Source organism: Vulpes vulpes, chromosome 13 (genome assembly GCF_048418805.1).
Source record: "Vulpes vulpes isolate BD-2025 chromosome 13, VulVul3, whole genome shotgun sequence".
Classification (NCBI taxonomy): Eukaryota; Metazoa; Chordata; class Mammalia; order Carnivora; family Canidae; genus Vulpes; species Vulpes vulpes.
In genome coordinates, this window is record NC_132792.1 from 15,075,176 (window position 1) to 15,099,774 (window position 24,599).

The 24,599-nt window shown below is 40.3% G+C and overlaps 1 protein-coding gene and 1 pseudogene across 2 annotated transcripts in view; one reads left to right on the forward strand and one right to left on the reverse strand.

Annotated features, from left to right (window-relative positions):
* The window catches only part of FAM91A1 (family with sequence similarity 91 member A1), a 43,355-nt gene extending 34,006 nt beyond the window's left edge, over window positions 1–9,349 (reverse strand). Inside the window, exons 1-5 of one of the 2 annotated variants that reach the window (XM_025993418.2) lie at window positions 9,002–9,349; window positions 4,059–4,143; window positions 2,682–2,833; window positions 787–844; window positions 34–101 (exon numbers count right to left, since the gene is read on the reverse strand). In XM_025993418.2, coding sequence (XP_025849203.1) covers window positions 34–101; window positions 787–844; window positions 2,682–2,833; window positions 4,059–4,143; window positions 9,002–9,073 — 435 coding nt within the window. In that variant the 5' untranslated portion in view covers window positions 9,074–9,349. The remainder of the gene's footprint in view (window positions 1–33; window positions 102–786; window positions 845–2,681; window positions 2,834–4,058; window positions 4,144–9,001) is intronic. The other variant, XM_072733972.1, reaches the window with a different exon arrangement.
* A 1,158-nt stretch (window positions 9,350–10,507) lies between these two features.
* On the forward strand, window positions 10,508–23,486 carry LOC112912802 (tetraspanin-3 pseudogene; annotated as a pseudogene).
* Window positions 23,487–24,599: the final 1,113 nt, after the last annotated feature.

Sequence of the window (24,599 nt, forward strand, 5' to 3'; positions counted from 1 at the left end):
GAAGTGAAAAAGGAAGGGAAACAACTAACTTACTTTTGATGAACGACACTGATTCATCAGATCAATGTACTGGTTTCTTCCTATGCCAAGAAGTCTTAGACCTGAAAGAAAGAGCCTTTCCTTTAAAAACATTTAATGCACCTTAAAATATCAGTACACTCAGGTCTTTTAGGAAAAAACTTTGGCTTTTGTTCATCTTTTGATGACTGATTAGCAATCAATATCAAATTAAAAGGAATTCAAAATATAAAAGAAAACCAAATTGGGAAAGTTGAACTCAAGCTGACACCTCTGACAATGTCACATGGTAATATTTTTAAAAAGCAGAAGCCCTCTGAATTTTAGGAAGTCAAAGCGTACTTCTCAGCAAAAGTTTCTCCTTATACAATATAATAGTGTCACATGTCAAATATATACTTCCTTAAAATAAGAATAAAGCAAATTATATTAGTAACAACTGTGTATCATGTTGTAAAACTATCGTGTACAGATTTTCTACCTTCATTTGGTAAACAACATAGCCCAAGTATCAGAAAGAACTGCATTTTCGAGCAATATAGACTAGCCTCATTTTTCTCATTCTACCCTCCAAAATATTCCTCTCTTAGACATTTAGACTAAACCTTATGCTTGACTTGCATCACCTGATAAAATTCCCATCAAGTGTTGCTTGCTGCTCCCACTTTAAGTGTTTTAGATTAAAAACACACATGACGATACAGATAACAGTACGCACGTGCAAAGACAGACTCTAATCATTACCTTCAGCATAATTAAAATACTTACAGTCAGCAGCAGTAAAATTGGGCAATGAATCATAACTTTTCTCACTGTTCATAATGTCCTTTCAAAAAGAAAACAATTACAAATTCTAAATGCAAAATGTCCACAAAAACATGTGCATAAATATGTATTATTTAGCCTAACATGATAATAATAATTATAGCCCAGAGTACTGAGATTAGAGTTTGCAATCCAAAGCACACAGGCCATGTTATGGTACTAGCTACATGGTCCCAGCCTAGTCACTGAAGATCAGACTTTCAGGCCTGGGTTTCTCAGAGCACTCTCTATGAATCCCAAACATTTGCCCTCTAATTACTACCCTGTGGAAGCTAGGCAAGGAATACCTTTTCTAGAGCTCCCAGATTCCTGCCTCTCCACATCTCATACCTGACCCTAGACTCAGACCTTGGAAGAACGGCACCATGTGTCATGGTTCCACCAACATGCATCCGAGACACGCACTACCAACAAAGATTCTAACCACTTAGTGGGTCTCCTATGAGACCCCACCAGCAGCAGAGTTAAACTCAGACTCCAGCTTCTTCCAATCCCCATCTGTTTCTCTAACAACAAACCAACTGTTTACTGTGGGGACAGGGCCCATTTTCAACCTAGGAGCTACAGCCAGTGGTGTGAGAACAGAAGCCAGACAGCAGCAAGCACATGGACGTACCTGAAAGCTGGTAAAGGGGGGAACCTCCCCCTATTCTCCCTCCTACACCCTGTGGTCAATACCAGTGAAATAATCAAAGAGACAGCAACAATTATCCTACTTACTGGGTAGCTGCCGCCTTCCTTATGCTGCCCTGGATCTAGAGAAAAAGGACTAACAGAAACCAGGGCTGTCAGGCCTCAAGCTTTACCCTAACATTTCCTCCCAGACAGGGACACAGAGACACAAGAGACGCAGGCCGGTGTAAGTGGCCATGAAGAAAGGGCTCAGGGCAAAAAAGCAAAGGAAGCCACGTGGCAAAGTGACCTCACTATAACTACACGCCCCCAACTCCCTTAGTTCTCAGCTTCTTTCTCCTCTGGAAGTGGCCAGTGGGCCCCAAACAGCAGCACTCACGCAAAATTAAGTAGCAGATGGATACGGGAGAAGCACTTCCAATCTTTACATATAGCTCACTGAAAAACAGTATAACTGGTATTTAAAGTTACCAGCCACTGGCCTAAAAACTGCCTTTAGAAAAAGGCTAACATCTGAAAGTGAATAAAAATGGGAAGAAATTAGCAGCCAGGACTACAAAGACATTTCTTTTTTTCTGACACATGTATGTTGGGTTTATAATCATTTCTTCTTTCTCTAGTGAATAGTTAAATATATTAAGTTTCTCTGAGCTCAATGTTCTGTCACCCACATTTTCAACCTTAATCACGCGTGTAAAAAGCAATCGGTTTTATAGACTCCGCTAACATAAATGACTAACTATATGACAGCACTAAGGTCAACAATGCCTTCCAAAACCTCGGAAGAAAAATAGGTACCTCTCCACTGTGAAACCCCTGGATAACAAAGTGTTTGCACGGTATGGCTCAAAGAGTTAACTTGTAACCAACCCCCCTTTTTCCACTGTAAACTCAGAAAACAGGGACGCCTGGGTGGCTCAGTGGTTGACCGTCTGCCTTTGGCTCAGGTCATCATCCCGGGTCCTGGGATCGAGTCCTGAATCTGGCTCCTTGCAGGGAGCCTACTTCTCCCTCTGCCTTATCTCTGCTTCTCTCTGTGTGTCTCTCATGAAAAAATAAATAAAATCTTAAAAAACAATTTAAAAAATAAACTCAAAAACAATACCCATGGGGGTTTAGGATGGGCAGCTGGTGATTATTGGCAAAGTGTTCCCAACATGTAGTCCTATCCCATTCCCAACAGCCTGTGTCCACTGTACACTCACCTCCATGATCCCAGTATAATATGAAAACGGTGTTATCCTCAGGCCCTTTACCATAATATCTGACAGATGGTAAGGGTACAGCATGAGGTGATCACGACTATACTTTAGCAGTTCCTCATAATATTTGCGTTCATCTTTCTTGACATGTTTAACTGCGGAAAGAGAAAAAACTTCCAGTTTCAGGTGTCTTACAGTTACATGGAATTATAAATATAATTAAGTACTTCACAATCCAACATTAATTAAAAATAAAAGCATCGTAGTCGGAAGAGAACAGATAAAATGATCTGAGTTGGAACAAAGAAACAATTATGCCACAAAAACAGACTTCAGAGTACACAAGCAAATCTGTAACAGGACAGATAAGTAGAGAAATAATTCCTACTAAATCAGAAAGCTAAGAAACCAATCGTGGAATGTCCCCTCCAAAAGATGCAAAGCACAAGCTAGGATTTATCATATCCTTTACTATATAACTTCATAAGAGAGCCAAACTGAATTTCAATGAAGTCTATTTCAAAAAATTACTTGATAGTTTGTTTTTTAAATGTGAAAAGACTCCCGACTTCCCTGAAACAGATGTAAATAAAAAACCACCTCTGAAACACTGTGCTTAAAATGAGAGTAACCTATGGAAGAGAAGACTACCAGGGCAAGAGAGCAGACTAATCAACGTCATCTGACAAATAAAAAGCAAACATTAAAAAAAAAAAAAAAGAAGAAAGAAAAAAACACAGAACCAACTATGCTTAAAATCTGTTCCAATTAGGGGATCCCTGGGTGGCGCAGTGGTTTGGCGCTTGCCTTTGGCCCAGGGCGCGATCCTGGAGACCCGGGATCGAATCCCACGTCGGGCTCCCGGTGCATGGAGCCTGCTTCTCCCTCTGCCTGTATCTCTGCCTCTCTCTCTCTCTCTCTGTGTGTGTGTGACTATCATAAATAAATAAAAAAATTAAAAAAAAAAAATCTGTTCCAATTATTACAGAGTTTTCATTAAATTTATATCTGGAAAATTTACAGGAAAAAAAAACACCTACAAAACCCCAAATCAAAAACTAGTAAGAACGAGTGTACTTCTTCTCTTCTGGCTTATTTTCTCACCTAAAGGGAAAAAAGTACATCTGAATTGAGATTAATATTCTATAGGTAAAATGAATCTACAAATGATACTCTTAAAAAAAAAAATCAGATTTAGAAGAAAAATCTACTTGCTAATAGAAATAGAAATTGTTGTTAGGTGGGTCAACACAGAGCTTCTTAAAGTCTATACAGGGAATAATTTCAGTTCTATGAAATATGAATTGAAAACATAGGATTAATAAAAATGGTAAACTGCAATAGTTGTCTCCACCTTGATGTAAAAATGTCTCTACTTACCTAAGTTGTTTCTATATCGTAACTGATTGCGGATACTGTAGAGGACAACCTGCTTTTCATATTCTCTCTGTGAATTCCCAAGACTCTGGAAAAAAAATTCAAATAGTTTTAAAAACAGCTTCTGAACTAAACAACAGTACTTTTTTCTCATATAGTTTCAAAACCATGCCCCTTAATTTCATCCTAATACCTCTAATTTCCAGAACAAAGAATATTTTCTTAAATGTTCTTATACTAATTATCATTCTATAATATTAGAGCAAAAATTCAATGTGTTTATTTTTAGCTTGCCTTTCTAAAAGGACTTACTGAAATCACCTAAAGTATTTAATATCAAATAAAAGAGCAATCTGAGAGGATAACTTCATGAAGTTAACAAAACACTAAGTTCAACTTATAAAGATATCTTTCTTTACTGTTTCTAATTTGTGTGAGTTGAATGAGTGGATGAATGAATAGACGGATGGACAAATGGAAGGTTTCTTGCATCTACATCTTTTAAAATTGAAGAGCAGCAACTAAAGGCAGACTCCTGTCTGCTAATTATTTCATCTGAGGATTATGATCATTAAAAATTAACATTTCTGAAGACTGTTCGCTTCAAATGTACCTCTAAATGATAAGATTACTTTTTTTTTTAAGATTTCTTTATTTGAGAAAGAAAGTGAGAAGGGGCATGCATGTGCATGCACACAAGTGTAGAGAGGAGCAGAGGGAGAGGGAGAGAGAATCCTCAAGTAGACTCCCTGCTGAGAATGGAGCCTGTCCTGGGGCTCAATCTCAGGACTGTGAGATCAAAACCTGAGCTGAAATCAAAAGCTGGACTTTAACTGACTGAACCACCCAAGTACCCCAATAAGAAGACTTCTTAAAAACAGCATCTCCTTATGACTTTGTTAAAAAAATATTTAGGTGATTTTAGAATTCTGATAGATTTTTTAACAAGTGAAAACCTTTCTAGCTGTGCTTTGGTGTTTTAAATTCAAAACTGGGCTCTCATGAAAGCAAAGAATAAGTATGTATGATTACAGTCAACATTATATTCAATGTCCAACCATAAACTTATTTGAACATATGACTGCTATCTCCCTTCTAATTACTGGGTATGCTGTAAAATCAAATTAGACATCTTGGGAAACTAATAGCAAAAAGATCAAAGGATTCAGTTATTATACTTCCTACCCACGGGTCTGAAAGCCAAGGTAAATGTTCATACAGATACTTTCACCAAAGGCAATTTTCACAGGACAGGTAAGACTCACATTTGAATAAACTGGCACATAACTGGACCCACTGGTGGGATGTATTTTAACAAAAAAGTGATGATGTGAGAAAACTAAAATTTTTCTTCCTGCATCTAAATTAGTTTGTTAATTAGTTTATCAGGTTAAACTGTGACTCACACTACTGCCAGGATATATGTGTTTTTATTTTTTTCAATTGTTTTACTGTTACAAGTGGTTAGGAGCAAAGCTCATTACAGAGAAACTACTCTACATCCTCTATGCAGCCAGGGTCAGTAATGAAGATATTGATGGGAGTTAAAACACTGGGCTTTCTGTATAGGGTCTCCTCTAGCTTTGCTGCCAAATAAGTCTCTTTCTCAAGGAACACAAAACACACAGAGAGAACACACAATTTTGGTAGAACCCTAGCAACTTTCACACTTGAGGTTTTGCCCGTTTAAAATAAATCTCTTAATTTATCCCAATTTACAATCATTTTCTCCCTTTCTACCTTCATTCCTGGTAATTCCAGAACAAAAACTGTGACCAACAAAAACTGTAATCAAGGCACTCGTACAAAATATAAGGGCCTGTTATTTGTAAGCTAGCTAGAGAATACAATGTTTAAGCATCTAAGGCTTCGTGTCAGGAATTATCTAATGACTGACCCTGATCAATATATTGCATATAAAAGGCACTGTAACTGATGCAAGAGAGACATAGGTACTGGCGGTAGAACAACCACTGTGCATCAGATTATGCTAACAGCAAAAAGAATTTTTTTCTAAAGACTCCTCTGTTCCTACAAACCCCAATCACAACCCTTCACAAAAAAGATACGCACAATTTAACTGACCTTTCTTAGATGATACAGAACTTTATAAGACTTTCCTTAAAATAACTATGAATTGTTTTTGAAAAAAATAACACAAGATGCTGATAAACTATAGAAAAACTCTGAAATAATGGCCTTATCTATAACGTTTAACATGTTTTTTTTAAGTCTTGCATAGCCCACATTACAGAAAAACATTCACCTCATCCATATAAAAGCTATTCGCTTTATGCAAATTTTTTAAAAATCTGAAATCCCCCTTTGGCTTGATACACATTAAAAAAAAAAAAAATCTGAAATCACCTTCCCCCCAGCATTCAGAAGTGGGAAATGAGTCATTTCCAAAATAAAATCATCGAAGCTTACTGGAAACTCTATCAAAGTACTTACTATCTATAATGGCAAAAAACAAATTCCTCTCGATAGTACACCTTCCCCCCAGCATTCAGATGTGGGAAATAGTACTATTTCCCACTTTTAAAGTGACTGAGCTTTAGGTCCCAGAAAAATATCTCTGAATACCATCACTCATTTGCTCCAAAAATATTTTTTTAATTTTTTTAAATTTATTTATCCATGATAGACATAGAGAGAGAGAGGCAGAGACACAGGAGGAGGGAGAAGCAGGCTCCATGCCGGGAGCCCGGTGTGGGACTCCATCCCGGGACTCCAGGATCGCGCACTGGGCCAAAGGCAGGCGCTAAACCGCTGAGCCACCCAAGGATCCCCTGCTCCAAAAATATTTACTAAAAGCCAGCCATGTGATAGGTGCTCAAAATACCAAAGCAAAACAAGCAATGTAAGCAGCAAATGCAACATAGTGAGGGTAAGGGCTATGGATGAGAAACACAGTGTTGCAGAGAGTCAACTACTCCGGATTTCTGTAGAAGGCCAGAGAAACCTTCCTGGAGAACTTCTGACATCCAAGAAGCTACAAGTAAGCTATAGGAGACAGGTAGTACAGGATTGTGTTGGCATTTTAGAAATCTCACCCCAGTGAAATGTGAGGAATGAATGGGAGGGAGCCCTACACTAAGAAGAGAGACCAGACAGCTGATGTAGTAATCAAAGGTGGAGCTTGACCTAGGCGGAACAGTAGCAAGGCTTGATAAGATCCAAGGAAGTAACTTGTACAGATGGGTTTTCCAACACCCTCTCTAAGTGGAAGCTTATCCTAAGCTAAAACAGCTATTCTTTTAAGAGATCTTCCCAAAACAAATTTTAACTTAACGTCACATTTCTACCTAATTATAACACTGATCTGCAATTATTTTTAATAGTCATGACGAAATTTTAGATAGGCTTTTGCCAATACTAATTGAAATAAATTATTCATGCTAAACATAACTGAATCATCCACTCTTTCCTCCATTATGCTACATTTATTGTTGTGAAAGGAAAAGCAGAGAAAAGATGGAAACAAAGTAAAGGATTGTTGGTTCTTCCAGTTGTCTTTGGACACATCACAAAACCCTAAAGGACAGAAGTACCAAAGCCCTCATTCAGGCTGAACAAGAGAAACTTATTCTTTCAAGTTTAGAGCTTTGTTCTTCCAAGTCAAGATCAATGCCACATGGGCAGCCACTGACAAGTTAAGAATTCTTAGTTCCTTGATCTTTTCGACTTTCTCGTTTGTTGCGTATCTTACAGTGAAAGCACTTTCCCTGCCACACGATGCATCGCCAGAACCTTAAATTATTCATTTCCTAGTACTACACCCCCATGCTGAAGGAAGAAGCAAAGTAATAATGCTATATACCATCACCACCACCATACCAGATTTCCCAAATATAACTGCCCAACACCAATGGCAAACAGAATTCCACTCTCAGCCAAGCAGGAAGGGAGGAACTTGACGGCCAATCTACGGCCAGAGAAACAGCGCCTTCTATGCATGCACGCAGCATGTAGCACTACCTTTTATAAGATTCAACACCACCTGCCATATGAGGTGCTACTTCATTTATCTGTTTACTGTCTTTACTAAAACGTAAGCTCCAGGGTCTCTGGCAGGGTCTCTGTCTTGTCCACCGGTGCAAACTACCTGCACCTAGAACAAGGCACAGCATGCAGGTGTTCAGTTAATATCTGTTGAGCAACTGAGTAAAAATGACAATCAGGTAACTGAGAATGAACCCTCAAAAACAAACAAACCTTCTGTCACTCTTGTTGAAACAGCTCTAATAAACCTGTTTTGTCTCGAGGATAAAGCCCCAAAAAAAAAAAAAAAAAAAAAAAAATCAAACGAGGAAAGCCCCTTCGGAATCTGGCCCTGCCCGCTTTTCCAGCCTCACCTGCTACCAACCTCCCCTCAGTCGCAAAACCCCACCTCCGAACCTCGACTTCCCGTGATACGAAGTTGCTCGCCACTCTCAAAACACGCTCTTTCGCCCGCCCAAGCCCTTCAAAATAACTTTCCCCGGAAAATCTTACACCTTTTGGTCTCGCATTGGTCCTAACTTAAGGCCCAATCTCCCTGCCTCCTGCACACGGCCTCCAGACGCTGACTCCCCTCTGCGCCCACGTGGACGGTAACGCAGGTACGTGTGAGCGGCTACCATCCTGTAAGGTTCGTTTCTCACCTCTGCCCCGCCGTCCCGGAGTTCTTGGAGGTCAGGGGCCCTGCGAAATAGCTTTCGCAAGTACATACCCCAGCGCCTGGTTTAAACGAGGCTGCGGGCAAAGGTGCCAGGCGAGTCCGTCCCGTGCAGCAACGGCCCCATCCTGCCCCTGCGGCCCCCGAGCCGTCCCCTCCCAACCCCTGACCTGCAGGGCGCTCTCCCCGCGACCGCGGCGGGGGAAGGGCGGGAGCCGCCGCGAGGGGCAGCCCCGGCCCGCAGGAGACGGCAGGGCGGGGCCCCGGCCCCGGGCTCTGGCCGTACCTGCCTCACGTTGGCCGGCAACTTGCTCCAGGGGTAGTTGTGCCGGATGTGGAACTCCACGTCTATGTTCATGATGCCGGGAGCACGGCCGGCAGCAGCCGAGCCCACAGCGGAACGACGCCCCCCGCCTGCCCGCCCTCGGCCTCTCGGGGAGCCCGCGGGAGGCCCCGGGCCTCACACGGCGGAGGACAAGGGCTGCCCCATGGCCAGGGCTCCCGACAGCTCCGCGCTGCCGAGCCACGGGGCACCGGGGCAGCGGAGACCCGGGCAGCAGCGCCTCTGCAGCTCCAAGTTTCTTCCTAGTTTCGGCCCGCCGGAAATGGCTTTGGACTTGCGTCACTTCCGCCCGCTGGCGCGAGGCTGGAGGGGCGGGACTTCGAGCGGCCTCCGCCCCGCCCCCTACGCCCTGGGGGCGGGGCCAGAACGTGGTGAGGAGCACCCGGTAACCGCCCCCTGCCCACGTGCTTGGCTCCGGCTGTCCGGGCCCCAATGCGTTAAGATAAATTCTCGGGTTTGCATTGCCATTGTTGGATGTCCTAGTTCTCTCCAGTTTCAGGCGCTGGAGTAAGTTGTGCAAGAATGATGGGCTTGGGGGATCCCTGGGCGGCTCAGCTACTTAGCGCCTGCCTTTGGTCCAGGGCGTGATCCTGGAGTCCCGGGATCGAGTCCCGCGTCAGGCTCCCGGCATGGAGCCTGCTTCTCCCTCTGCCTGTGTTTCTGCCCCCCCACCTATGTCTATCGTGAATAAATAAAATCTTAAAAAAAAAAAAAAAAAAAGAATGATGGGCTTGGGGAGGAAGTCATAGCCAGCCTTAAATAGGTGCAAGAGCAATGAGCCCTGCCCTCAAAGCCAATCTTGAAGAATCTCTAATCAGTGGTGTTGGGAAAACTGGACACTTACATGCAAAAGAATGAAACTGGATCGCTACCTTACACCATACACAAAAATAAATTCAAAACTGATAAGAGGCTATAAGACTCAAAACCATAAAATGCCTAGGGGAAAACATAGGCAGTAAGTCTTTAACATCAGTCTTAGTATTTATTTTTTTATTTTTTTGGGTGCCAGTCCCTTCAGGCAAGGGCAACAAAAGCTAAAATAAACAAATGGGATTACATCAAACTAAAAGCTTCTGCACAGCAAAGGAAACCATCAACAGAACGAAAAGGCAACCTAATGAATGGGAGAAGATATTTGCAAATCATTCATCCAATAAAGGGTTAATATCCAAAATACATAAAGAACTTCCACAATTTTGTATTTAAAAAAAATACTGCCAGAAGGGGGGGGAGGGTGCCTGCCGGAAGGCCTCTTGGCTTTGAGGCAGGTGCCAACATATCAGTGCTTCACTGCCTCCAAGTCTTGCCACGGCTGGCCGGAGTTTTACCAAATGTTAAGTGTTGTCTCACTGGCCATTGGAATTCAGAGACTTCTTTGCTTATTACAATGCCATCTGCAGCAAGGAAACAGGCCAGGTCAGCAGAGTTGACAAGGAACTCATCATCATGGTGACCAGCCTGGCCAACAAGTGTCCATACAGCATGGTGGTCCACAGTGCTGAGTAATACTTGAAGAACCCTGTGCTCCCTGACCAGGTCTGCATGGACTGGAGAAAATCTGACCTCCCTGCTCCAGAAAAAGGCAATGCTGGAGTTTGCACTTATTATTTCCGGAGCTGATGACATAACAGATAACCATTTCAAAAAGCTTGAGGTACATGGCTTCAATAAAGATGCCTAGGATATCACTGCCATTTCAGGTTTTTCTTACCATGTCCAACAACCTTGTTCATTTTGTCAGTCTTGTTCCCAACAAACAATTCTATTAGATGGGCAGAACCAATGATGTCAAAGACATCAGGAGGGACCCTGCTGTTCCCAAAGTATAAAAGCCTACTCAGAAAGACCAGTGTTTACATTTCAGGCACATTGCATTATAGGAAGTGATTTTTAAAAAACATCTAATCGGGGATCCCTGGGTGGCGCAGCGGTTTGGCGCCTGCCTTTGGCCCAGGGCGCGATCCTGGAGACCCGGGATCGAATCCCACATTGGGCTCCTGGTGCATGGAGCCTGCTTCTCCCTCTGCCTATGTCTCTGCCTCTCTCTCTCTCTCTGTGACTATCATAAATAAATAAAAAATACCTTTAAAAAAAATAAAAATAAAAAACATCTAATCAGTGGATCAGGAAGAACGTAAATGAATTTGCTCCCTGCCTGCTAGATGAGATAGATCCTAAGTGTTGGGAGTATCCAGAGACATGTGATACCTGCATAGAGGAAATGTTTGCTCATTTCAGGAAACCTTTGCCGATTGTTTCCTGGTATTGTGATATAAAAGGGCTATCAGGGCAAAGAAGTTCAAATGATGCTTTAGATATTACTGATGAACTAATATCTATGAAGTTGAGCAGCTGAAGTTGAAAATTTTTTAGCACTCCAAAACAGTGTCACATAGAAATTGATCTATGTAGACTGTGATTTGCAGTCAACTCCTTGTTAACATGACATGTTTGTATTTAAAGGCTCTCAAAAGCAGTGGGTAAAGAGGAGCAGTCACAGTTAAAGTTAATCTGTCTTCAGTGCCTGAGTCTCATTGAATTTCCAGTAATTTTTTTAATTGATGGATTTTAAAATTATGGCTATCTCAGTAGAATTTTAGTTCTTATGTAATTTATTCTGATTTTAGGTTTTAGTAAAAATTATCTGGAATTAGCGAGGACTTACGTGTTAAATAGAAGCGTAAGAAAGAGAAAAAGCACACCAAACCTTGGCATTACTGAATGACTTGTTCTGTGTCATAGCCACCACTGCCTTTTTGGTTGTCGTCTCAAGACTCATTCTCATTATCTAACTGATAGAGGTACATGCAAACCTACTAAATTTTCTCTTCCCATCTGGCTTCTCCAGATTTTCTACATTGTTAGTGAACATTTCTTAATCATTTTTGGGACCATAGTGTATTAATTTTGAATTGCCTGAACTATGAAATCTGATTATTTTGAGGTAGCATGAACTTTCATTGCAGACCTTGTGTTTTTGTTGTTGTTGTTGTTGTTGTAACTATATCTAAAACACCTTGGAACATGTAACCTTTTTAAATTGTCTTATTTTATCTATTAAAAATCAATTTAAAAATTTAATTAAACTTTTCTTTAAATTTTGATTAAAAAATGGACAGAGGACTTAAATAAACATTTTTCCAGAGAGGAGATACAGATGGTCAAAAGACACATGAAAAATGCTCTATACCACTCATCACCACAGTGAGCTATCACCTCACACCTGTCAGATTGGCCCTTATCAAAAAGACAAAAAATAACAAGTGTTGGTGAGGATGTGGAGTAAAGGGAACCCTTGGGCACTGTTGGTAGGAGTATAAATTGATGCAGCCGCTATGGAAAACAGTATGGAGATTCCTCAAAAACTTAAAAATAGAGCTACTGTGCAATCCAGCAATTTCACTTCTGGGTATTTATCTAAATAAACTAACAACACTAACTCAAAGAGATATATACACCCCAATGTTTATTATAGTGTTATTTAACAGCCAAGATATGGAATATTTTTCAGCCATAAAAAAAAATGAAATTTTGCCATTTGTGACAAAATGAATGGAGCTAAAGGGTATTACGCTAAATGAAATAAGTTAGAGAAAGAATGAAATACCATGTGATTTCACTTATACGTGGAATCTAAAAAACAAAACAAATCAACAAACAAGACAAAACAGAAACAGACTCATAGATACAGGTAACTGTTGGTTACCAGAGGGAGAAAGTTTTGGTGAATGGGTAAAATGGATGAAGGGGAATAAGGGAAACAAAGTTCCAGTCATAAAATAAGGAAGTCAGTGGGTTGTAATGTACAACATAGGAAATACAGTCAGCAATATTGTAATGACTTTGTATTGTGACAGATGGTCACTAGACTTTTGGTGGGGCTGACACGTTGTGTTTCGGCGACAGACAGGCAGACAGAAAGACTTTTGGTGGGGATCGTTTTGTAGTGTATAAAAATATTGAGTCACTATGATATACACCTAAAACTAATAAGCTATTATATGCCAATTATATTTCAATGGAAAAAAACTTAATCTAATTATAACTGCACTAAAATGTCTTAACTTTTTTTTTAAGATTTTATTTATTTATTCATGAAAGACACACAGAGAGAGAGACAGAGACATCGGCAGAGAGAGAAGCGGGCTCCCTGCAGGGAGCCCGAAGTGGGACTCCATCCCAGCACTCCAGGATCATGCCCTGAGCTGAAGGCAGGTGCTCAACCAGGCATCCCCAAATTTCTTAACTTTCTATTCTTACATCCCACATCCATTGTTAGACACAAGCAAAGAAGAGAGAAAGAGAGAAATATTACCTGTTTTTAAAGGCTTTTAATATGTCCAGATTTCTTCATTTACATATCATTGGGAACTCCTCACGGGTATTACAAATAATGCTAAATATAAATCCCCATATTTCTTTGATTACAAAAAATTAAATTATATCAATAGCACAGTAATCAATATTTTTTAAATGACATAAACCTTATTTAAGTCTACTGAGAATTTGATCTCTTGGAATTAGTGGAAAATACTTTAAGAGAGCAAGAGTCCAGGGGACGCCTGGATGGCTCCATTAGTTAAGCATCTGCCTTCCGATATAGTCACAATCCCAGTGTCCTGGGATCAAGCCCGGCAACCAGATCCCTGCTCAATAGGCAGTCTGTTTCTCCCTCTCCCACTTCCCCTGTTTGTGCACCCTCTCTCTCGCTTTCTCTCTCTCTCTCTCTCAGTCTCTCTCTGTCAAATAAATAAAATCTTTTTTAAGAAAGAGTTCAGAAATAAAACACTTATTTTGAAATAAACCCAGATCTATTACCTATTTAAAAATAAAAATGTGGGATCCCTGGGTGGCTCAGTGGTTTGGCTCCTGCCTTTGGCCCAGAATGTGATACTGGAGACCCGGGATCGAGTCCCATGTCAATCTTCTGCATGGAGCCTGCTTCTTCCTCTGTGTCTTTGCCTCTCTTTCTCTCTCTCTCTCTCTCTCTCTCTCTCTGTGTGTCTCTCATGAATGAATAAATAAAAATCTTAAAAAAATAAAAAATTAAATAAATAAATAAATAAAAATAAAAATGTGAAAAATCTCATAGCATTAGACCCCCATTCCCCCACCAGTCAGTGAAGCCAAGGACAGGTAATCTGGCTTAAAAAGAATGTGAGCTCTCCCATGGGTCATATTCTTCACTTCTCCCTACCACCTCTGTTACAGAGACTGTCCATTGTGAAAACTATCCCACTTGTGCTTCATTTATTTTGGAGTGGACAAATATTTCTGTATTCTTCTACGATGAAAGTTAAAAAGAAAAGATCGAAAGACCTAGCTCTCTCGCATCATATACTTCAGAAATATTGACATTTGTAACTCCCTACATATGCCAAACAGAATACCTGCCTCTCTTAAATGTGCTTCCCTGCTTATCTACCTGGAAAAGTTCTCATCCAGACACTGTTACTGGAACACTAAAGAATCAGGGGGTAGGGATGGAGAATCAGGAAGGGGCAAGAAAAATGTGGGACCATTTTTCTCTATATTAGGGAGTTTCTAGGATTTTCTTCTGCAAATGATGTAACTTGAGAGTGACAGTGGGTTAGAGAGAGGCAGAGGGATCCTCTCCATACAGCCTGCAAAAGACTGATATTATAATATTTATCTCTAATATCAAAAATAATGTATTTCTGCCATCTGAAGTCCTTCTGTGTTTAGAACATTTCTGATGTGGGGGCTCCCGGGTAGCTCAGTGGTTGAGCATCTGCCTTCAGCCCAGGGCGTGATCCTGGAATCCCGGGATCGAGTCCCACGTCAGGCTCCCTGCATGGAGCCTGCTTCTCCCTCTGCCTGTGTCTCTGCCTCTCTCTCTATCTCCCTCTCTCTCTGTGTGTGTCTCTCATGAATAAATAAATAAAATCTTTTTTTAAAAAAAAAAAAAGAACATTTCTGATTGGAAATGAACATTCCAATATCAAGCCACGTAACTGAAGTACTGACCCATTGTGATAGTTTAAGTGTCCACTAGGGGTTGATCTCACACAACATTTCTATATCTAAAACCTGCAGATTCTTCGCTTCCTCATTTCTATTGACTTTTTAATTTTTTTTATTTAAATTCAATTTAGTTAACATAGAGTGTATTATTAGTTTCAGAGGTAGAATTTAGTGATTCATCAGTTGCATAGCACACCCAGTGCTCATTCCAATACATGCCCTCCTAATGCCCTTCATCCAGATGGCACCCATCTCCCCTCCAGCAACTTTCAGTTTGCTTCCTAGAGTTCAGCATCTCTTATGGTTTGCCTCCTTCTCTGTTTTTATCTTATTTTATATTTCCTTCCCTTCCTCTGTGTTCATCTGTGTTCTTTCTTAAATTCCACATATGAGTGAAATCATATGGTATTTGTCTTTGACTGACGTATTTCATTTTGCATAATACCCTCTAGTTCAATTCACGTCATTGCAAATAGCAAGACTTCATTCTTTTGATGGCTGAGTAATATTACACTATATATATATATATATATATATATATATATATATATATATGTATCTCACATCTTCTTTATCCATTCATTTGTCAATGGACATCTGGCTCTTTCCATATCTTGGCTATTGCGGACATTGCTGCTATAATATTAAGGTGCATATGCCCCTTGTTATTCAAATCAATCTCTCAGGCCTTAAAATTTTTGAAATTCTTCATTTCCTGGAGCTTTGTCTCCCATTTCTGTTATCACCAAATACTGTCAGTTCTTTCTTGGTCATTGATATAGTTAGGACTATAGGACAGTAGTCCATCTGAGGTTTGCACAATCTCAAGGTGACCATTGAGCCTAAAGGTTTCTGCTTCTTGGCAGGCCAGGTAAACCAGATAAGTCCATCAGCTACAAAGCATAATTTATCCTTAATTGAAAGTATTTTCATAGTGTCCATGATGAGGAGTAAAATCACATTTTGAGTGAATGAGATTTGAGAATTCCATGGTTGCTATTCAATTCTATTTTGTAAAAGAGGTGGGACTAGCTGGAAAAATAAAGAGGTCAAAGGGTTGAGCTTCTGAAAGCCTATGGAAGTGAGGAGGCATCTGGAGGTTCTTCTCATTTTTCATCCCCATTACTTCATTAAATAACCTCATTGAAGTAGGTGGATAAGATACAGAAGAAAATATTTCAATGTCAGATTTAAAAAAAAAAAAAAAAACAGAAGGAAGAGGGTAGTCTTAGGAGAATGAGAATGACCTGAGAAGATTTTAAAATTACCAATACTGAGGCTCCATACCAGATCAATTTCATCAGAATTCCTCAGTTGGAAGCCAGGGAATTCAATACACAGCAAGGGTTGGTAACCACTTATCAGACCCTTTTCGTTGGGCCTCAGGTACTCAATAAGCATTTACTGAATTTGTAAAAATGAGGAAATTGAACATAGATGACTTCTAATATTCATTCTAACTCTTTAACACAAAAATTCCATGGCCAACTAAAATAATTTTTTCATATGCAAAATAATTCCCCCAGTCTGCCCCAGGATTTTTTTTTTAGATTTATTTATTTATTTGAGAAAGAGAGAGAGCACACAAGTGGGGTGAGGGACAGAGAGAGAGAGAGATAGAGAGAATCATAAGCAGACTCCTCACTGAGCATGGAGCCTGACATGGGGCTTGATCCCAGGACCCTGAGATCATGACCCCAGTGGAAACAAGACTTAGTCACTTTAATGACAGCCACCCTCGCACCCCTGCCCCAGGCTTTTTTGTAAAGAAATACAGAAACAGGGATCCCTGGGTGGCGCAGCGGTTTAGCACCTGCCTTTGGCCCAGGGCGCGATCCTGGAGACCCGGGATCAAGTCCCACGTCTGGCTCCCGGTGCATGGAGCCTGCTTCTCCCTCTGCCTGTGTCTCTGCCTCTCTCTCTCTCTCTCTCTCTCTCTCTCTCTCTCTCATAAATAAATAAAAATTTAAAAAAAAGAAATACAGAAACATCTATTTCACATTCATGGAGATCAAGGAAATCATTTCTCTACTGCTTGATAACTGTTGAGAGGTCCCTGAGAAAAATAAAGAATTACACACTATTGGACCAGTAGGAATTATCTGAGTTCATATTACACATAAGACATTGATCTATCTCAGATCTGTTTAGCTTATTTGGGTGCATTGTCACAGTGGCTTAAGCTTGGCTGAAATGAAATATTTTGTGTTTCCTTCTACATTATGTCATCCAAACTTTATACCTTTAGCAACACATAATCTCTTGCCTATCTGACAAGAAATAAAGTTTATGTACTAGTATAGACTGTGATCATGGATTAATTCACATATAGTGGGATTACTTCATAACCTATATTAATGACATCTGAGTGAGAGATAGGATACTTTCTTGGCTACAACTACAACTGATCCCAGAACAATATAAATTAGCTATTTCTTGGCCCAGGTCTTTGTAAATATTTGTTCTCTCACTTTGCAGAAATGTGGGATTGTCTTTCTTTCATAATTCATGAAGATATAGTTAAATGTGGTTAGTGACATGTCTTTTTAGACTTGGTATACCTTAATACATAGTGATTCTTTTCTTTCTTTCTTTCTTTCTTTCTTTCTTTCTTTCTTTCTTTCTTCTTTCTTTCTTTCTTTCTTTCTTTTTTTTTTTTTTTTTAAAGTAGGAAATCAGCTGAACCATGTACCTGGTAAAAGGTAGGCTCTGAGAAAGCAAAATATCAGGAAAAAATTAACTAAAAAGCCAACATCATCCTTTTGCCTTTGAGGAGATAAGGATTATTCCAAAGAAATGCAAAAAGAAAGTCAAGGTTCACCATTGGAAATAAAAAATAGGATTTTTTAGTCTGAACAAGAGAGTAGTCTTGAAAGCCAGGCTTGGTTGAGAAAAGTTTTCTGAATTATTTTAATTCCCACTGGCATATCTTGAGGAGAAACAGAGGGAGAAAATGAGATCTTCAAGGTAGAACATTTGCTGAATAGAAACCATCCCTCCAGTGAAATGACTGTATTTAATCAGGAAGAGGCTGAATTAAGAGCATCTTTATTAAGAGATTTAAAGCCACACTCCCCATCTCCAGCACTACCCAGTGGGGTGAGGATATGAAGATGATTAAGTCTAACTTTGAACATAAAATAGCTACATTTTCTTTGTCTATATAGTCACATATGAACATATTCATCTCCCAAACAACTGCTGGCTTTAATCTGAGCCACAATTTCTTTTCTCCACATGGCACATAAGAAGGAGCAAGACTGAGTTGGAGGGATTGTCCCTCCCTATCTGCCTTCAAGATAGTATCAGTATCCACATGTTAGACTCCTTGGGTAGTAAACAACAGCACGAGGGGAAGCATGGCAGGTTTCCATGGGCCACTGACCAAGTGGAATAGGAAGACTCAAACCAGGATCTGGCCCTGGGCCAACTTACCAAGGACCTGTATCTAAAGGAAACTATGAGAATTCTTTGAAGGATTAAGTTCCTGTGATTCTTTAGGTAGACAACCTTGACCCAGGCTAAAAGAGAATAGGAGACAAGATGGCTTCATGGAGTCGATAGATGAAATTAACATGAAAGACTGCAATTATTTCCCAAATGTAAAAGAAACACAGGGCAGGTCACAGGTGGGACTAAGAAAATCCCAGAGAAAAATCTCTCACTCTAAATAAGGGAAGAAGATGGGAAGACTCCACACCCAGATCTTACCACTCTCCTGATTCTTGCAACCCAATGACAGAAATAGAGTTAGCAATTGATTTTGTCTCACTGCCAAATATCGATTTCCAATTCTAGAGAAATACTAATTTAACTAAATGATACATTCTTTCAAGAAATATGCTAAGTGCTTTCTGTGTGCAAAGGACTCTCTCTGCTAAGTATTTGAGGATGGAGATGAATAAAGCATGATCCTTTCCCTTAAATGATTTACAATCTTGTAGGATTGAGAATCCAAGGAATTAGTGAAAGGGAATATAAGGGAAGGGAGAAGAAATGTGTGGGAAATATCAGAAAGGGAGACAGAACATAAAGATTCCTAACTCTGGGAAATGAACTAGGGGTGGTGGAAGGGGAGGAGGGCAGGGGGTGGGGGTGAAAGGGTGACAGGCACTGAGGGGGACACTTGACAGGATGAGCACTGGGTGTTATTCTGTATGTTGGCAAATTGAACACCAATAAAAAATTAATTTATTAAAAAAATATAAAAAATTAAAAATAAATAAATAAAAAAAAATTTAAAAAAAAAAGAGAATCCAAGGATTAAATTAATGATAGAACATAAAAGAGAATACAATGATGAGTACAAGATGATAAAGGGTCTATTGGAGGGAAGTGGTTCTTTTGATTAAGAATTCTGGAGGTGGGCAGCCCTGGTGGCTCAGTGGTTTGGTGCTGCCTTCGGCCCCGGAGTGTGATCTTGGAAACCCGGGATCAAGTCCCGCGTCAGGCTCCCTGCATGGAGCCTGCTTCTCTCCCTCTCCCTCTGCCTGTGTCTCTGCCAGTCTCTCTCTGTCTGTCATGAATGAATAAATAAAATCGTAAAAAAAAAAAAAAAGAATTCTGGAGGTAATCACAGAGGAGGTAGCGTTGTTGCCTGAATTAGATCCTAAGGGATTGGAGGGAAAGGTATTTTGGCTGGCAAGGGATGGTATGGATGATACCATGGAGGCCAGAGCACATTAAAATAAAAAGGATTGAGTGATGCTTTTACTAGGCCCTGGTGTCAATGATTTAATAACGAGGAAGCCCCATTTGAGAAAAGAGTTGTCCTTCTTTCACTCTTCAATGTTTTATGATATATTAATATATTATTATCATAATATTGATCTTTGTATTTAATTCAAATACATTTAAATAAATGTATTTAAAAATACTAGTAAACAAAAAACGGGTACTGAGGTGGACACTTGACGGGATGAGCACTGGGTGTTTTTCTGTATGTTGGTAAATTGAACACCAATAAAAATTAATTTAAAAAAAAAAAGAAATGGATATCCAGTAAAAAAACAAAAAACAAAAAACAAAAAACAAAAAAAATCAGTTAAATATGAATAAACAAATGGACCTAGTTTATAATCTGTCCTATTTTTATAGAGAATCCCCCCTCAAAGAATTCCAAACACCAAGTCAAGGAAAGAGATGTTTAAAGAGATTGAGATAACTTGTAGTTTCCTGCCAAGTATGCAGCCACTGGATTCTAGAAAAATAAGAAGCTAGTTGTTCATTTTGCAAGTAAAACACAAAGGTTTCTCACATATTGCACTAAAAACGATAGCTGGTACAAGCTGGTACTGGGTATTTATTTCTGATATGAGAAACTAGACACACCTGCTATTAACAAAGAATGACACAACACTGTACAACAATACCCAAGAGAACATACCACAGTAGCTTAGTCACCTCATTTCCTCCTGAGGGTAATTATTTCTGGGCTCCTCACTGAGATACTTTAGAATTCTCTAGACCAGAAGTTCTCAACCAGGGGTAGTTTTGTTTCCAGGGGAACATGTGGCAATTTCTGGAGACATTTTTGGTTGTCACAAGTGAAGAAGATACTACTGGCATCTAGTGGGTAGAGGCCAGGAATGCTGTCCTAAAATGCATAGGATAGCCCCCACTACGCATACACCTGCAGAATTATGTGGCCCAAAATGTCAATAATGGCAAAGTTGAGAACTATCTCCCAGACAACAAACCCCCGGCACAAAAACAAGTACTCAAAAAGCATTTATCTCCAAATTTCAGATTGTGAAATCCCCAATTAGTTCTGAAGATTTTCAGTGAGACCATCATATAGGAATCCACAGTCACCCTAACAATACAGTTGTCAGGGAGAGAGTATGCAAATTCTCATTTGACTATTTACTGAGTGACCTGTGGTTATTTAACTACTTTGTGCCTTAGGTTCCCCATCTGTAAAAGGGTAAAAATAGTAGTAACTATCTCCTAAAGTTGATGTGATGTTTAAGTAAACAAACAAATATAAAGTGCTTAGAATAGGGTCTGGCCCACAGCACTAAATAAAAGCATTTTTGTGTTATTATTAATACTTGGCACAAAGAGAAATTTAAAATTTGCATTTATCTGGATCAATTTCTGAAAGTTCAGTCATTTGAATATTATTTCCAAGTATCATCTAAACTACTACTTACTTGACATTTTTCTAAGTTGTCACACCCCACATAATAAACTCTTTGTGTCATTCACACATTTCATGTCTTCATCCTAGTGTCCTAATACACATAAAGTAATGCAATGCGATAAGCAAAGTTGTTTTTGTTTTGTTTTGTTTTGTTTTTTGTGGATGTGTTTCACATAAGATCATCTCATGTGCTCCACTGGTAGACATGCCACAATCAGAGAGCTGACCCCTTTTTAGTAAACTTCTATCATTCATTTGGCTGCTGAGTGTCTAAACATCTTATGGATCTTACTAGAAGGCAGAGCCCACCTCCCATCAGAGAAGCTATAAATGCCAAATATTCTCCTTCTGCTGCCTTTGCAGCTAAGGCATGAGCACATGCCTTCAGCTTCAGTGCTCAGACTTGCTCACACCTGAGTCTGAATCAACAGCTGAGTCTGCATCAAAGGAAGCAGGCATGGTATCCATGGTCTCAGTCTCAACAAGATGAGCTCCCATGGCTACAGGCACATCCAGCCCTAGGAGGGTAAGGTGGTAAAAATGTTCTCACTGGTTCAAGATAATCCAGTATCACATGAATGCCCAGAATTGCAAACTCAAATGCTAGGGAAACTATGTAAGTAATGTAGAAAAGAAACATGAACCCAGTCAGGGAGGTAGTGGGGACTGTGCCAGCCTGGACAACCATACTTCATCTACATGGGCACCTGCTGCTCAGATCCACATGGGATACAAGCTCTGTGTTACCTGGTCTGATTTTCCAAGAGCAATGGGAATTCAGAGTTTTGTGGAAATCTGATGGGCAACTCATTTAAATTAAACATAAACCCATGGTGTGGGGCAACACTGCTAGGCACATGCCTGTGAGTCAGCTTCGGTTGTCAGGCCACCATACACAAAGCCCAGGGTATTCTTAAACATGCTCACCTCTTACTGGCTCCCCAGTGAAAGGTTTAATTGAGAGAGAAGTGAAAGTAGCCTCTCCCTACCCCTGCAATATTAGTAAGGCTTCAAGTAGCTAATAATATCAAATAATATCATTAGTAAGAGTATTATTAAGTAGTAATACTATTTAAGTATTAATAACGTTACTAAAAATTATTACTTTTAGACATTAAGTAGTAGTAACGATAATAACTGGTCAATATTAGTAAGACTTTGAAACTTCTAGATTTTTTATAAGCCTTCCAAAGAGAAACATTAGTCCCCAAATATAACACCAGTCCATGTCTCTGCTTTTGCTCATGTTGTTTAATCTTCCATTATTAATCCTACTTTGCCTGATGATATCCTACTTTTCCTTCTAAGCTCTGTTTGGAGCCTCCTCTGGAGGTCTTCTCTGATTTCCTCTCCCTTTTCTTCCTCCCCTACTCATTCACCTTAGATTAGGTCCCCCTGGAGCACCATGGGATAATATTCCAGACCTTTAAAATACAATGTCTTAAAAAAAAAAAAATACAATGTCTTAACCCCAATTCTCTAGCCAACAGATGGATAAAGCACATGCTGCCTAAGGGCCCTGGGGGCTGCTGTGAGCACCACACAGGCTGGATCATTCCCGGCCAACCACAGGCCAGCAAGGCATCACCTCTTCCAATACCTCATCTTCTTGGGGGTGGAGGGGCACAGCTGGTGTTTTATGCCATGTGGGAGCCTATGTCTTTATCATTTATGATGACTACGATCGCTTCTTTGAAAATATGTGCACTCTCATCCCCGCTGTCGTGATCAAGGGTAGGAGCCCTGCTCTTCATTATGGGGTGAATTGGCTGCCGAGCCACAATCAGAGAAAGCCGCTGTGGACTTGCCATGTTTGTCATTGTCCGACCCTTGGTTTCTGTTGCAGAAGTTGTTGTAGTGGTTTATGTAGTGGGATATGTTTCCAGAGCAAAGGTGGAAACTGAGGTTGATGGCAGCGTTCAGAAAGTGTGTGAGGCCTACAGTGGAACCAACGTCAAGGCTGCTAGCCTGGGCTGTTGATTACGTACAGAGAGAGCTGCACTGTTGTGGACTTCACAGCTATTTAGACTGGAAAAATACAGACTGGTTCAAAGAAACCAAAACCCACAGTGTCCCTCTTAGCTGTGCAGAGAGACCACCAGCAGCTGTAAGAGCAGTCTGGCCCACCCTTCAGACCTCTATGTGGAGGGATGTGAGGCTCTAGAGAAGCTACGAGATGTCATGGTGCATGTTATCTGGGCAGTGCTGGCATTTGCAGCAATGCAGCTGCTGAACATGCTGTGTGCGTGCATCCCATCTTGCAGGTGGAGTAGAGATCCTGCTTACTCCTCGTAAGTGCCTCGTTACTGGTAAAACCTCTGCATAGTCGAGAACACAAGCCTGAGCTTTTTCCTTGTTCTGATTCAAAAGGTGAATGGAGCAGGCCTGCTGTTGGTGGTGGCCTCTTGAGTTCACTTAGTTAAAGCACATGTGCACAGGTGTTGGACAGAGCAGCGTGGGTCTTCACAGGCCCACCTACTTCCCCACCCACCTATGATTTCCCCTATTCTAGCTGATTTCCATGTCCCTAAGCCCTTAAGGATGGTGGTATATGTTCTAATTTTGGACCCATTTGAAGGTTGCACAGTGTGGGAGAATCAAAGGATGGCCCAGGCCTGCTCCTGCTACCTCCATGTTGCTGGAGTATCACTGGGTCCTTTCAGTCTTTATGATGGAGAACTCTTGGCCAGTTTTCTAGGGAGAGAAGGAGGAAACCAGCTGTGGGCCAGACGGCGCCCCTTGTTATTATCCAATTAAAAAACATACACTGTAGTCCGATAACAACAGTACAAAATGGCTAAAATAGATTTTAGAATCATGCAGTGTGTACTTTGGTTCACCTTCAAAATCAGACCAATCTTTGAAACTAGTGGTTTTTAATCAAATCTGGCTTTAGAGGAAGAATATAGTGTAGGCACTACTGTTTTAAGACAATTAAGGTGAGTGTGTGTGTATGTATTTTTGTAAGATTGAGCACGTTCATAATAAGTCTAAACTTTTAGGTTTCAGGTACCCATGTAGATTAGCAGAATAGTATATAGATGTGATCTCTGTCGTAAAGCGAAAAATCAAATTCCATAAATGCTGTATCACCCCTCAAAAAGAAAAAGATTGAGTGTCCAGGTGCACACGGGCCTGGCAGCAGGACGGCCTCCATGAAGCACTTTCCCCATTATATAAAATGATACCTGCGTGTCTCTTCCACAATTGTGCACTCAATGACACCAGTAATGTCTTCATCACCTTTATCTTTAGCATTTTCACAATGACCAGCACACAGTAGGGAAGGAGGTGAGTTTTCTTTGGTTCAGCAGACATTTATAAAACATCTAGTGCTGTTAAGTACAATGAAACATAGGGGTGAATGATAGTACTTTTAAATACCAAAACCATGATTCAATGCAGTAC